The sequence below is a fragment of the Mytilus californianus genome, unplaced genomic scaffold (assembly GCF_021869535.1).
Source record: "Mytilus californianus isolate M0D057914Y unplaced genomic scaffold, xbMytCali1.0.p SCAF_2, whole genome shotgun sequence".
Taxonomy (NCBI): domain Eukaryota; kingdom Metazoa; phylum Mollusca; class Bivalvia; order Mytilida; family Mytilidae; genus Mytilus; species Mytilus californianus.
In genome coordinates this window covers 67,222,109-67,237,926 of record NW_026262668.1, presented here as the reverse complement: position 1 = coordinate 67,237,926, position 15,818 = coordinate 67,222,109, and the positions used below count along the sequence as shown (strand labels likewise).

The following is a 15,818-nucleotide window of genomic DNA, read 5'->3' as shown; positions in this document are numbered from 1 at the left end:
TACATCCACTTCTTTTGCACTTTGGTGGATAGTTGTCTCATTGGCAATCATACCATATCTCCTTATCTTTATATAGTGTTATTTTCATGTTTTAGCGCTGGGTCGATACCACTGCTGGTTAACCGTTATTCTCCGAGAGAATCATCAGCTCAGTAGTCTGCTTATGTACTGACATGATGTTTAACATTTTTTGTTTAAATCTCTGATGACAAACTAAAAAATATTTAGAAATTAAGGTTGAATTCTCTCATGCTAAGTTAACTTTAGATAAATTTGTCTTATCTTTTAGGTCCTTTCGGTCATATAGCTCCTAACGTTTCTATTTATTAATACATCCCTGGCTTTTAAATATTAAGGTTGAGTGTTCCAGATTGTAAGGTAAATACAGAAACCGCTTCGGACGCACAAAATGTATTACTTCGCATCACAGTGCGAAGCTATTATCTTCAGTCGATATTTTTTTCCGTTTTTTCCTATGTATGATGGGTCTGGTCTTTTTATCATATCATCAGTCATTACATTCAATATATGCAAATGATAGAAAACAACGCTTGGCACATACAGGAACAAAATACATCCAGACTCCCACATGCCCAATAAAATGTTCCTTATATTAAATACACGTAGTTTGTTCTAAACAAAGCAACTGAGGTAGACTTTAATAAATATATCAATGGGTAACACGTTTAAAAGGTAATGAAAAAAACATGAAAAGAGTAAAAATAATCATCTATCCAATAATTTGATAAAAGTTTTTAGAATAATTTAAATAACATTATAACAAACACTGTTCTTCACTAATTGTGAAAAGTTATTTATATTGACCTCTTCGTCGTCAAAGAATATAACTGGCGTGTCTGTCCTAGTTGAAGCCATGGTATCCACTATCACGTGACCATCTGTTTCAATGTCATTGATGTCACTTTCTACATTTATGTTTCCACGCGGTCCTGAATCTAACATATCACCTTTATCTACATCTGTAAAATCCTTCCTGTCATAAAATATATCCAAAAATGTTTCTGCTTTGTCATATCCACAAATGATAACGTTTCCTTTCCTTGCATATTTGTTCGGCACAATTTGAAAGTCGTCTGACTTTTCAATAAAAACATCAGTTAGTCCAAGTCTTTCTACTTCAATAAGAATTGTTTCCATATTCATCTTTGATGGTCTGATCGCACTTATAATAAATAATTGGCATTTTAAGTCATTTTTCCACTTTAGGAGTATATTCTTGTCAACTCCAGTCTGTAAGGTACGTCTTTCGGGATTGTACTGCTTCAAAGTATTGTCCCAATCAAAAACTACCGCAGAGCAGGATGAGACGGTATCCTCCTTAATATCCCCTATAGATATTTTAAATATACTACTAGAAGGGGCAGTTGCCATTTGGTTAAAAAAAGATATGCTGCTCTGTGGACCTCAGCAACCTATAATTTAAGATATAATGAAGTGCATTAAATAAATATATAAATACTGTTTTTTAAGAGTCCGGTTTTTGGAATATGTGTCATGGGACTAAGTGGGCATATTCCAAATGCCGGCGTTTTACGCTTCCATGCACATATCAGCATTACTTTATATAAATTTATATTACATTTCCGCAATTTTTTTCAAGAACATTTTATGTAATGCATTAAGTTAAATTTCTGCAAATTGTTTGCCTCCTGTTTAAACAGGGTAAATGTTGTAATGTATATATATCGAATATATGTATATATAGATAATTATGTTCTTTTCTATATAAAATAGTAGCAGTTTAATTATTAGCTAGGAAACGTTATTTATATAACACATGAAAAGGGTAACATTTACACATTGTACAGGGGTGTAGCTAGGCCAATATGATGTGTACTCAATGCCGGAGGAGGAAGTGAAACTGTAAGGGGTTTGGGGGGCGCTGAAGGCCCCCAGAAGCTCTGGGTAAATGGTAAAATCCTGCATTCTCGCAATTTCCTGGGACTTAAAATGACCTCACCGAAATCTTATTTTCATGAGTAACAAGTCAACTTTTGAAAAAAAAAATGAATATTGATTAGAGAAAAACAAAAGTACTGTTGGCTTAGGAATTTGGATTTTCTAATGTGTAGTGGGTTGAGCTTGATTAAATTAAATTAAAATTGATATTCGTTGCTAGTTAGTTAAGGAAAAAGGGGTGGTAAAGGGTGGTATTTGCATGGAAAAAACGTTAAATACAAAGAAGTAAAAACAATTTCACAGTGAACGTGAAATAATTTCGTCCATGAACGTTGATAAAAAAAGTACTATATAACGAACGCATGTCATAGGTTGGAAACCTTTAACTGGCAAATATATAATGTTTACGTTTTAAGTCCCGAAATCTATAAGGAAAATGATCAAATTATTTCCGATTTCTTTTTATTAACTTCCAAAACGATAGTCTTTTAATTTTACCAAGCACGGAAAAACAAGGACTTTAAATCTCGAAGCATGGAAAATAAGCACTTTTAATCTCGAAGCACGTATAACTAAGTTAGGGGAACACTTTGAACGAGACACCCGTCTTGCACAACTGAACGTACAAATAAAAAAAGTAAAAACTCGTTGATCGTCAATTTAAATTTAAAAAAAACGGCAAGCACGATGCACGAAAATTACCCTTTACCAACCCTGTTAAACTTAAGTCTGACTGGACTGTTTAAAAAAATCTGTTATGACGACGTATGTAATTAAGACTATACATACCTCACAGGAAAACCATGAGAATGAATCGGTGTTCATGGTCTCTTTATAACGTCATATTTTATTTCGCCAGTTATTTTGAAATCTTCAGAAAAGATGTCAGGACTGGGTCAGGAGGCATAGAATTGTTTTCTGACACCTCGAGGACCATTTTAATTGTTTGCATCAGCAACATATAATCATGATGCTGGTTTCGTAAATGAAAAGTAATTTCAGGAATGGAATATAGCTACAAAGTGATTATTAACATGTTTAATTTGTAAAATAGTTTTTAATTTAATTTATTACTTTAGTTTTATTTTTACTAGATTTACCATATTTGTATTTTTGTAAAATTTTCGATGTGTACGCAACTGCGTTTTTGCGTACGGGTTGCTACGCGCCTGGCACTCATACCACATCTTCTTATATCTATAAACAGGAAAGACCAGACACAATATTTATCATAGAAGTCCAAAGAAGTCGTAAAATAGGTTTGCATGCATGGTAGATTTAAAATATATTATTAATTAACTTCCAGTTGCGGATCAAGGATTTTGAAAAGGCTGGAGACCATAGCAACGTTAGCTGTGGCACTTGAAAAACTGAGAAAAGAAATAGATATAAAAATCCGCCTCTGGCTTCATAAGTTTTATAAGTTGAAACCGGGTAAAAGTAATAAATAAATAAAGCATTTACACAATTATAACTATTTTCAATGTTTATTGTCATTTCGAAGTATTTGTGAAGAAAATGAAACACTTTACCTTGGCTTCTTTTTTGCTGGCAACTACATCCTACATAAGTTCTGAAGAAGTTTTTATTATATCGATGGTTTTACGTAAGAGGACAAAAAAATGAACCTACATATTAAATTGATAAAAAAAATCGACATTCTCTGCTCTATAGATTTTCAAAAAATGGAATCTAAAAGATATCATTATAAATGTACCGTATCAAATGCATATATGAGATTTTATTTTGTGAACTACTACTTATAAACTGTTACGCTTTGCATGCTTTGTAGTGTAGAGATGATGCATCTTAAATGGTTTATTCCGTAAGGATCAAATGCTGTAATATTTTTTTCCAGAATATTCCAGAATATATATTGCATTTGGAACTTATTTTATTTGGGTCTAATACATAAATATATTTAGATATTGGTCCCAGATATTATTAAGGAATCTAGTTCATGGACACGATTCTGTGTAACCGTTCGGATTTGTGGACGGGGAACTTTTTATATGTGTTGTCTTTCATTATATTTCCCTTAGAACTTGTATATATAAATGTAGGTCTGGATGGGGCTTACAGAATAGAGAATAATGGACAAAAGGTGCAGAATAAAGGATGCAAAACGAAATAAAGATGATAGAGAAGAATAGGCTAAAAATAAATAAAGAATAGAGAATAATGGGGTGCTGAAATGTAAAGAATACCATGTGAGAGAAAAATAGCAAAATTGAACAAAAATAGAGAAAAATGTCATACAAAATAAAGAATAAAGAGATGAAGGCAATTCAGACTCTCATAAATCATTCGACAGTTCAAGAACTGCCTGGGCACAATATAAAAATACATCCGGATGTTGTTCATTGTGAAACCGGAAAAGCGTTTACTTTTACTTTGCGAAATACTGTCAATCTTACATGTGTAGATTATTCGCTGTTACAAGACTCTTATTCCACTGGAGTAAGTATCCCATTAACATACATTACGTCTTATAATATACTTACGTCGATGCTTCGTCGATTGCTTTAAATACTGCACACGAAAGGCAAAAGTAAGTCAGGAGGAAAGCAAAGGGAGATAATTTTGAACGACAAGGCTGACGTGTTTGGTCGTAGGATAATTTTTGTGTTCGTAATTAATGCATTTTCTTTATATAATAATACAACTTAACAGCGTTTTCAAAGTTGAGGAAACAAGCAACATAGACCAATTCAATATAGAACTTTCGTTTTGATGCATACGAATGTGAAAAAAATCTTGCCCTGTATCACTATCAGGGAACAAACACATATCCATTTTATTCATTATTACATGCCCGATTAAAAGCATATAAATCAGTAAAAATCGCGAAAAACAACGTATAAGCGATAGGTAGATACATCATATGGATGCAAACCGTTCATACAGATTATTCAAAAAAAAAGGGGGGGGGATACTATAGCCAGTAAAAGAGGGACAACTCTGTTTGATATTCCGATATCATCTGGAAATTTATATGATCCAGATAAAAATGTTTTCTAAAATAATGTCAATTTTGTCATGAATGTCAGAATGTTTTACAAGCCTAGAAACATTTAAAATAAATTTTGTAAGAATCAGTTATGTCTTATAACTTGTTGATACCTTACCTAGTATGTAACTTCCTCCTCTAGCAGGAGCTTCGCTTTCAAGCACCCATAATTCTTACACATATACCGAAGAGGGTCTGGATCGGGGTCCTTCAATTTTGTATTCTTTTAGGCCATTTTTCTCTGTTCTTTATACTTTTTGCCCATTATTCTCTATTTTTTTTTATATTAGCACCTCTTTATCTCTATTCTTTATTTTTTTGGTCCATTTTTCTCTATTCTTTATATTTTTTGCCCATTATTCTCTATTCTGTAAACCCCATCTACACCCTCATAAAATGATGGAGTGCTCTTAGTATAAGTTGATATACATGAAATTAATAGTTCACCACTCATGCTAAAACTTATTTACCAGATTTTGATTAAGGGGGTGTTTTATGGAGCTATGGTAAATGCATACACTTTTTACATGTCCTAGCTACTCCAAACATAACCTACAAAATGTAGTTTGTTGTCCCCCCACTGTTTCAAAATCCTGGATCTGCATCTGTTAACTGCATGCTGAATATTCCATTATCACATATAGGAATGTAGATACGATTACACACGTTATTGGCTTGAAGATATAAAGCATAAAATGTTTAAGTGCCAGTCTTTGTAAGAATCAGGTAATTTAGAAGAATTTCAAAACATGGCCGAAAAAAAACCCACTGACCTAAACATCCTATTTTGAAGACACCCTAATCCTGAGATAGAAATGGTAGGTCCTTCTTTTCTGTGTGTCTGGTAATTCAAGAAATTGCTAGATAACTTTTGGTTAGAATGATAGCAAATTATTTGGTTAGCTCTCCTTAATCATTAATTTCTAGTGCATTTCAACCAAATTATATCTTGAAATACCAGAACAGGAAAAGGAAACGAATGTTATATTCTTGCACCATTATACATTTTTACTTAAATTAATGTGAACTTGAGCGAGTTTTTGTTTGTCATGTTTTTATCACTGCCTGATTCTTACACAGATTGCCACTTAATACTTAATTATTTCAACGTCCAAGTCTTTCACAGAATTATATGATTACAAATTCCTGAAAAAACTTAAATGTGATGGTTTCTTCAAAAGGTTTGATTTATTAATGGTGAATAATGTACTGTTACTAACTGTACTGTGCATTGATATCTTTGATTTTATCTTCTTATATCTGGACAGGGAATTTTATTGTTCAATGTATAGTAGTATTTTTAGATAAATTAAGTTATCTCCCTTTAACTAGACTCCTTATTGTTGAGCCTTCGACTTTAGTCGAAAAAGCGAGACATAGCAATCCTACATTCCGTCAGCGTAGTTGTCGGTGGCGTCCACAAATATTCACTCTGTGGTTTCTTAAACTATCCTGGGTTTCTACCAAACTTGGCAGAAGCTTGTTTATGTTGTTTATGATCATAAGATAGTATCCAGAAGTAAATTTTGTAAAAGTAAAATTCCTGTTTTTCCGTTTTAATAATGAGGTTTGAATGAATTTTCACACTTTTGTAATAAAGTGGTACATTTTAAGTTTTCAAAACCATTTATTTATTGGTATAATTTATTTTTAGAATCACATTTAGTACAACTTAATTTTGAAAGTATTAGTACTAGTCATACAGAATGACAAACTGATTTAAATCAGATCATTCACACAACTGTAATAAAATTATTTTTTGCAGCATGTAAGATCTTTGGCATCCAATCAAATCTTTCCATTCAAAATTGTTTGTGCTTTTACTATGGACTATATAAAAATATTTTTGGGGACACTAGGAAATTTTTCCAAATATACATTCTAACTGTTTAATTTGACATCATTCTGAGTTTATGCACCAATTATTTGCCAATCTCATTGAAAGCATTTCTTAACTAAGCAAACAATAAAGTTTCATTTAGCATGGACTTCAAGAAGTCACAAAATTGAGACTTGGGACTGTTGTTTCCAACAGCAGTGTCAACAATTTTTATGCCCCTGCCGTAGCGGTGGGGGCATTAAGTTTTACCCTTGTCCGTCTGTACGTACGTACGTCCCAAAATTGGTTTCCGTTCTCTAACTTAAATGTTATGAGACTTACACACAATGCTTATTACCACAAAACTCAGATCAAGTTCAAATTTGGGTAGCGTAACTTTTACCGTTCTTCAGTTATGTCCCTTTATAACTATATGATATGCAAGCGGGGGCATCATCTGTGTCCACATGTGTCCACTATCCACATTTATTTTTTTAACTTTGTTACTGGGTCTATTTAAGGGAGCAAATGATATTGCATTGGCACATCATATTTCCATGGAGATTATTTGGTCCAACCCCCTCAGTCATTGTCAGTCAAGGTCTGTTGAAATTTTTGCTTAGTTTACATGCAATTGTTTGTGATTAGGACAGTTTATAGGGAACCACTAGTGATAGGTCAATGATATTTGGTACACAGTTGTATTGTCATTGGCACATCTCATTTCCATGGAGATTATTTGGCCCCGCCCCTCAGTCATGGTCTGTTGACTTTGAAACCTTTGTTTAGTGTACATTGTATTAGTTTGTGATTAGGTCAGTTTATGGGGAACCACTAGTGATAGGCCAATGATATTTGGTATGCATGTGTATTATCATTTGCACATCTCATTTCCATAGAGATTATTTGGCCTTGTACCTTCAGTCATGGTTTATAGACTTTGAATATTTTGCATATCTTCCATGTAAAAGTATTGCTATTTTAATTTCAACATTTGCATTTTACTATCAAAATAACAAGAAGTCGAGACATTTCTCTATGTTGACAGTTTATTTAAATATAGATGTATTATGTTGTCATGAAAGTATGTCTTTGGTTTGAGATTATAATTACTTAAAACACATTTTATATCTTTTTGACAGATGAAGAAATGAGTGAAGAAAACCATTCAAAACCAACATACTCGGAACAAAGGGAGATTGAGTGTCAAACAGAATTAGTCAATGCACATTATGAAGAAGAAGAAGAAGAAGATGATGATGATGGGCTGTATGGTCTGCTTAAACTGCCACAAGACAATGATGGCAGTGGTCAATACCCTTCAGTGCAAGATATTTCTAACATAAATACAGAACAGTTAATGAAAATGGAAAGCTTAAAGAAAAATGACTTTACTATTAATTCAAAGAACTTATTGCGATGGACAAAGGTCATTACCCCAAGTAAATTTGCTGAGCAACCAGTAGAAGAAGCAAGCTGGGAAATTTTATCAAAAACCTACTCCAAAATGAAAAAGGTAATTCATACTGCTGGGAAACACAAGAACGTGATCCCTAAGAAAGCTAAAACAGATAGCAAACACTTAAGGAATATTTCACTATTCAATCAATCACAAGCCAATGATATTGTACAAGAAGAAGGAATGTTTATTGCTGAATCAATAGATGCAACAAATTTAGAAAACACTCTAATACCTGATCAATATTTGGGCAATCAAACAATTCTTTCTAATGTTCAGAATATCATTTCATCAGAAACCTTTTCGGAACCAAACAATTCATTTCAAACTACACCCATTCAAAACAAACAGTTTATTGCAGAAAACATAACTCAAGTTGTAATACCATTTGAAGAAAACATTGTTAAACCAGAAGAACAATACAGAGAAGAGGAAAATAAACTTGAACAAGCTGTTCATTTTCTACAAGAAACTGTTACTGGAGTTGGCATATCCCAACAGCATTTGAAACAAGAAAACAACTCTCAAATAATGAAAAATGTTCAAACTAATACACAAACATACACAAAACAACAACAACCTACATTAAATCTTGAAAAACTTATAGAGACCTTAAGGAATCATGGAAAAGGTATAAATACATTAGATCATTTACTGTCAAATGAAGAAGGGGAAATAAAAGTCAATGGTGCTCCTCTGAAATTCATTCTTGTAGAACAATCAGAAGATGCTAATTTACCAAGCACAGAGATATTAACTTCAACAAATGAACATGATACAATAGGAAATATAAAGTATTTCGTTCATTCAAGCATCAAAGCAGACAATCTTTCAGACATTCCTTCTAAGAAAAATACTTACAGTATGCCACTGGTTAGTGATGCTAATACAAGTAAAGAAGAGACACCAGGTGTGAATGATTTGTTGAATAAAAATTTTATAGCTGGTAGTTTGGACAAAGATAAACTGAAAGCAGATGAGTATCATGAAATGCTTAAAGCTGCAAACAAGATATTGCGAACAAAAGTAAGCGACGAAAAGAATTTGACAGACAAAGAGAGAAAATACAGATGTGACATATGTTCAGCATCGTTTAAGAAAAGTTGTAACTTATCAGCTCATAAACGAATCCATAACAATGATAGAAGATTTTCATGTCACATATGTAGTCAGAAGTTCTATGTTGGAACTAAACTAAGATCTCATATGAGGATTCACACAAATACTAAGCCTTTTGTATGTAATATCTGTAAGAAAGCATTTCGTGAAAAATCGGTTTTGAAAAATCATATCTTGACTCACACTGGAAAGAAAGAGTTTGAATGTTCTATCTGTAAAAAGAAGTTTTTCCGTAAAAGTAAGCTGGATATACATATGAGAATTCATAGTGACAATAAGCCCTATAAATGTGAACACTGTAACAGATCATTTGCTGTCATTTACTATTACAGAAAACATGTAAAAAAACATGCTGTAAAGAAAGAATTTGAGTGTGATATTTGTAGGAAGGGGTTTCATTTAAAAGAAAATTATAAGTGTCATCTTTTATCACATGATAAATCAAAAAGAATACAATGTGAGAAATGCTTAAAAACATTCATCAAAGAATCACTATTAAAGAACCACAACTGTTTAGGCATGCCAGTAAAGTCTGCTATGAGTCAGTTCCTTTGTGATCAGTGTAGTAATAGCTTTAGTAGCAAATCACAACTCTTGATACATCTCAAAGAACATCGAGGTGAAGATGTCTTTTATTGCAAGATTTGTAATAAACCATTCCTTCATGAATACCTTCTGAAACGTCACAAGGTTGTCCACAGTGATAAAAAACCTTATAAATGTAGAGTGTGTAAAGTTGAGTTTAGTTGGATATCTAGCTTACGTACACATATCATGACTAAACATAAGGACAAGATCAGGGAACAAGAAAAAGAAATGAAACACAACGATGGAGTAGATCTGGCAGGAGAAATAACAGAAGAGAGAAACAGAAGAATAGGCAGTGAAACTGAGTTTATGGAAGAAAAATCAGATACCCAGTTGGATGCTCAGATATCCCCTCATACAGAAAATGTATGTGCTGTATGCAATCAATGCTTTGTAGCAGAAGAATCCTTAAAAGAACATTACAGAACACATAACCTAGATTGGACTTCATCAACAAAACGTAATCCTGAAAAATTGCAAAAATTATATAATAAAGACAAGTTTGAGATAAAACAAGTGGTTTCATTTCAGTGTGACAGATGTAAGAAAATTTTACCTGAAACTGAAAGAGACTCCCATTCTTCGGTTCATGCTAGATATCCCTTTATCTGTGATTTTTGTTGCATGAATTTTGAACAGGAACTCTATTTACTGAAACATTTAGAAATACACAAGGGAGATAAACCACACAGATGTAATTTATGTGGAGAGAAATTTGCAACATTGCAGCAATTAACAACTCACAGGCAAATTCACGAGGAGGAAGAAAATAAACCAATAAAGTGTGATGATTGTGGGAAGAGATTCCGTAATAATTATAGTTTAAATTTACACAGGCATATACATACTAACGAGAAACCATATAAATGTGATGAATGTACAGAGAACTTTTCTAGAAATGATTATCTCAAAAGACATAAAGCAAGGTTCCATTCAGGGCAAGTGTTCCAATGCAACAGTTGCCCAAAAACATTTTATGAAAGATATGAGTTGTCAAGACACATTCAGTCCTCACATGTTAAAGACAAACCACACATTTGTACAGTATGTGATAAGAAATTTGCCTTTTCTTATGAGCTGAAGAAACATTTGGAAACTCATAACAAAAATCTCCCTTTTAAATGTAATGAATGTCCCAATGCTTATGAAAAAAAGAAACAGTTGAACAGACACTTCAAGAATAAACACCCTGGTAATGAAAAACAATCAGTCCTGATCAACAAACTTATTTTATGTACCGAGACTGAAAGTGAGAATTTTGGTGAACATATAGAAGAAGAAATAATGAAATCTACACCAGTGCAATCATATGCTGCACAAACTGACATTCAAACAGAAATATCAACCAATCAGATTAAAGATTTAGGTAGAATTATTCAAGAGAGCAAACAAATTGAAAATGTGAAACAAAATAACTCAGAATTAAATGAAAGTCCATCTGTTATGCGAACACGAAGTAATCCTCCATGTTCGACTATCTTCAGGACTGTTGATGATGAAGTCGTCGTAAATGATGTAGATAAAGAATCAGGAGAAATTGCTGTCAGTCCAACTCATCAGTCTGCACAGGAAAGCTCAAATACTGAAAATGAAATATATATATATGTAGACCAAAACACAGAAGAATCTAAAGTAGAACTTCCATTAGAAGTGTATAGTGACATGCAAAATAGTGAAACCACTTTTCAATACCTTGACCCTAAATCTGGAACTCTTTACCAAGTATCATCTGAAGAATCAAATACATATGAAGTAGTTGTTGGAATTAAAGATGATGAAGTTGATAATAAGGATATCACATCCAACTCAACAGAAAATGGCAAAACTGATGAAAAAGAACATAGTTATGTTAAAGTGTCTAATGTATTCATACCATCTACCAAGTATGAAAACTAGTTATAAACTAATGTGTTATTTTAATGTATGAAGTAAATATATTTTCATTTATTCATAATATTGTTATTGGATTGCTCTTTCAAATGTTGATTGGTATAAAAAAATAAGGAGGTGAGATATGATTGCCAATGAGACAACTAACCATCAGAAGACAAAGGAGGAGGTAGTCTACTTACAAAGCAGTAGAACTAATTTCCCTTGATTTGTTTATACAGGGACCATTTGCTAGGAGTCCTTCCATCTTACTTAAATTCACATTTTAATATAGAGATATCATATGACTTTTTTGTGTAGTTTCAAATTTTATCAATTTTATACATTGCTATGGATGAATAAAACCTGTAATTTTGAGACTTCGGCAAAATTTTGGTAATTATCCACACAACACATTAGAACGACATTCTTTATAACTAAAACAGAATTAAATTTATACATATTGTCTTTCAGATACAAATTAGTTTATTTTGTTTAAAGATGTTGTTTTATGAAGACTTCAACAAAAACAACAAAAACCTGTATAATTTACAATTTTGTCTTCAACATGTTCAACAAGAATTGTAAAAGGTCTACTATATGTTTATAATAGTTATAACTCTCTGCAAAGTTGGGGATATTATATATACTGGAAACACTTTGTCTTGCTGCCAGATCTACATTCAAATGGATGTACATTTTTTGTACCATAAGGAATATCAAAAAAGTTTCACTTCTATTTAGAATCATGTGCAAAACAGTGTAGCCGAGACCATTGATTGGCGCGCTAAAATATCCCATTGACTGGGTCAGATTAGTTGAACGTTCGTCTGTAACGCCCACAACTCACGTATTTATATAAACATTTAAACTGTGGGGTTGCCAAAGGGTCTCAGTATATATACGAACTACAGTGCACAGTATATTATATACATATTTTATTTGCGATCATAAAATGTACGAAGTCGTCCTTTACTATGTAAATTGGGTCGATTAAAAAAAAAGCTGAATATGTTTCTGTTGCCAAGGGTTTTTCACAAGTATAGTAGTTAGCAGAAAAGATCATCAAACTATACATTTTATACTGAACTGCGGCCAAGCTTAGCGAAAGGTCGTGCAACATAATCAGTCAAACAAACTTTATTAGATTAACTCGTTAAGGAACGATCGTTTTCATTGGTCAATTCAAACCTTCGACCTCACACCTGCGAAAATAGAACACGCGTACTATAAAGATGAATGGACTGATCAGTATTCACGTAGCCGGTCAAGGTCGTTAAAAAACTTCCAACGTCGTATTCACGTACATGATTGTGTTCTTGATTATCCCATGGCAATTCTAGCTTTTATACATGTGCATGTAAAATTTTAAACTTTAATCTTAACAGTCACGTCGAAATATTTAATTCAACTGTCTCCTCTCAATTGGTTCTGGATTAAGGGAGCTACCATTTTATTTTGATTGGGGGTGGGGGACTTGGATGAAACATTTTGTCCTGCATTTTTTTTAGTTGTTATCTCTGTCCTGTCTTTATATTTTTCAGTCTGTTAGGTCCTGACTATATTTATTAGTTTATCCTGATTTTTTTTACATTAATCGTCATCCTGCCTTTTTTTTGTCAAGTTGCTCGCCCTGCCTTATCTTTTATTCAATGGACTTGATGAATTAACGTTTTACTTGAAATGAAACCGTACTTAACTATAAAAATAACCAAATTACATACTAAAGATATTGCTCGATTTTTATAGTAAATGGGTTTGTGTTATAAACTGTCATGTTCATTATTCATATTCTTTCATAAGTTTTAGGATAGTGTGATTTTTTTTCTGATTTAGTTTACTTGATTTTGAAAAAAAAACCCGAAATTCTAAGTAAATTCAGAACATGTAACCAGCCATGCTTTGTTTAGAGAAAAAATGGAGATGGCAAACCATGGCACAGTGGAAGGAAAGGTACTTTATAAACTCCAGCGATATACTTTCTTAATTTATAATTAACTGTTTTGCTATCCTCGGTTGAAAATTATATATTGTAAATATTTAAATAGTGGCATAGAAAACAATCAGTTTTAAACAGTGTGGTTATTCACTAAATGTATTGATAAAAGGTGACTCCATTTTTGTATTTCATTTTAATACGCACGCATGCCACACGTTACTTTGGCGGATAGTTCAACAATGTTATGCAAAGCTCTATTCTTACGGTATGAAATTAAAGGATAAATTTTCAACCAATTAAAATCGAAAACAGTACATTTATATAGTTCCTTATAAACTACGACATTTCTCACAAGTATTTATTTATTTTTTAGTTCCACACATGCAAAATAAAATCTTCGCCGATGAAACATTTCAAACCTTTTTACACCAACATGCCTTCACTGAATTCATTTGAATTTCGTGGTGACCATGATAGTACATTGCATAGTCCATCTATATTCACGTGCACACATGATACGATCTTTCGGGGACAATTTGCTCGTTTATGACACGTCATTTCTGAATGACCAAACGCTTAGCTACTTTATTTTCGTTTTATAGCATGAAAACAATAAAAGAGGAATGTGCAACCCATCATAAATTTGAAACGGATCAGTATTATGAGATCCTTATTATAAGTAACTACGACATTGTCAGGATAATAACCTAGCGTCAATATGAAAGAAATTAAAGTGGTTCATACATTCATCCGTATAAAAGCGGCACATGTATTTTATTTTATCCTTATATTTTTCATAGTGCGGTACAAGTGCTGCATGCATAAAGAATATTACTTAACACAAATTTTTAGTATAATATTTCGACCACACTATTTGAAATTCACAAAATACTTATTTAATTATTTCGACCCGAAAAATCATTGTTTTTTACGTTCGTAGTAACGTAGTACATTCCATTGTCGGTCACCTGTGTCAATTCACGTGCACACTACAATTGTTGTTGTATTTAAATCTTTCGGCCAATGAAATGAGACGTTACAAGTTGTTTGTGATACGCCAGAATGTTATCAATGAATTATCAATCGCTAAACTTGACTGCATTTCAGTGTACCTATTCAAAAACGTAAATGCAAATTTCACAAGGCTTGATCCAAATAGCCTTTTTACTGTCTAATAACTTGCAAGTACGAAAAAGACAGGAAAGAAGTATATTTTGTCTATATGTTTTGTGTTTGCACACTTTTTAAAGTTGATCATGCATTCGTTCTAAAATAAAATTTTGACCAGATAAAAGTTAAAAGATGACATAATTGGACAACCGCAATTGTTAAATCGCTTTGACGTCCGAAAAAAAGATAATAATCAACACATCCATTGTAACTTTTAAAGCCAGTTAAATCCTTTTTTGCTGAAAGAACGTCCGATATCATAAAAATTCATTATCAAAACATAACAAAAACACAAGTAAAGAACGTTTAAGTATTCAATATAAATCAAAACACAAAGGTTATTCCTGATTAGTTTTTTGAATTATTTTATTTAGGCGTTGAGACCCTTTGGTGACCCCACAGTTTAAATGTCTATAAACAATACGTCGTGAGTTGTGGGCGTTACAGACGAACGTTCACCTAATCTGACCCAGTCAATGGGATATTTTAGCGCGCCAATCAATGGTCTCGGCTACACTGTTTTGCACATGATTCTATATGGCCTTTCAAATAAGAAACCATATGAATAAAATTGAGAATGGAAGTGGAGAATGTGTCAAAGAGACAACAACCCGACCAAAGGGCAGAAAACAGCCGAAGGCCACCAATGGGTCTTCAACACAGCAAGAAATTCCGCATCCAGAGGTGGGCTTCAGCTGACCCTAAACAAAATGTGTACTAGTTCAGTGAAAATGGACGTCACACTAAACTCAAAAACATATAATGAACTAAAATTTAAAAAAAATACACGACTAACAAAGCATCATGAGTATTGCAACCCATCCGTTGAGTCTCTGACCGATGAAAAATCGAGCTATTAACACTGGACACTTTTAATTTGCAAAACACTCATTTGCAAATCCGCCGCCGCCTCTCCTTAGACCTA

General features: G+C 32.8%; 2 protein-coding genes across 2 annotated transcripts; one reads left to right on the top strand and one right to left on the bottom strand.

Moving 5' to 3' along the window:
* Positions 1-638: 638 nt before the first annotated feature.
* LOC127728142 (uncharacterized) lies at positions 639-5,110 on the bottom strand. The gene is made up of 2 exons (XM_052235385.1): positions 4,425-5,110; positions 639-1,433 (listed from the first exon to the last, which is right to left on the bottom strand). Exon 2 carries the CDS (start codon positions 1,390-1,392, stop codon positions 766-768), a length of 627 nt encoding a protein of 208 aa, XP_052091345.1. The 5' UTR covers positions 1,393-1,433; positions 4,425-5,110; the 3' UTR covers positions 639-765.
* Positions 4,300-11,869, top strand: LOC127728034 (zinc finger protein 91-like). Its single transcript, XM_052235194.1, has 2 exons — positions 4,300-4,380; positions 7,892-11,869. Exons 1-2 carry the CDS (start codon positions 4,338-4,340, stop codon positions 11,809-11,811), a joined length of 3,963 nt encoding a protein of 1,320 aa, XP_052091154.1. The 5' UTR covers positions 4,300-4,337; the 3' UTR covers positions 11,812-11,869.
* The last annotated feature ends 3,949 nt before the right edge of the window (positions 11,870-15,818 follow it).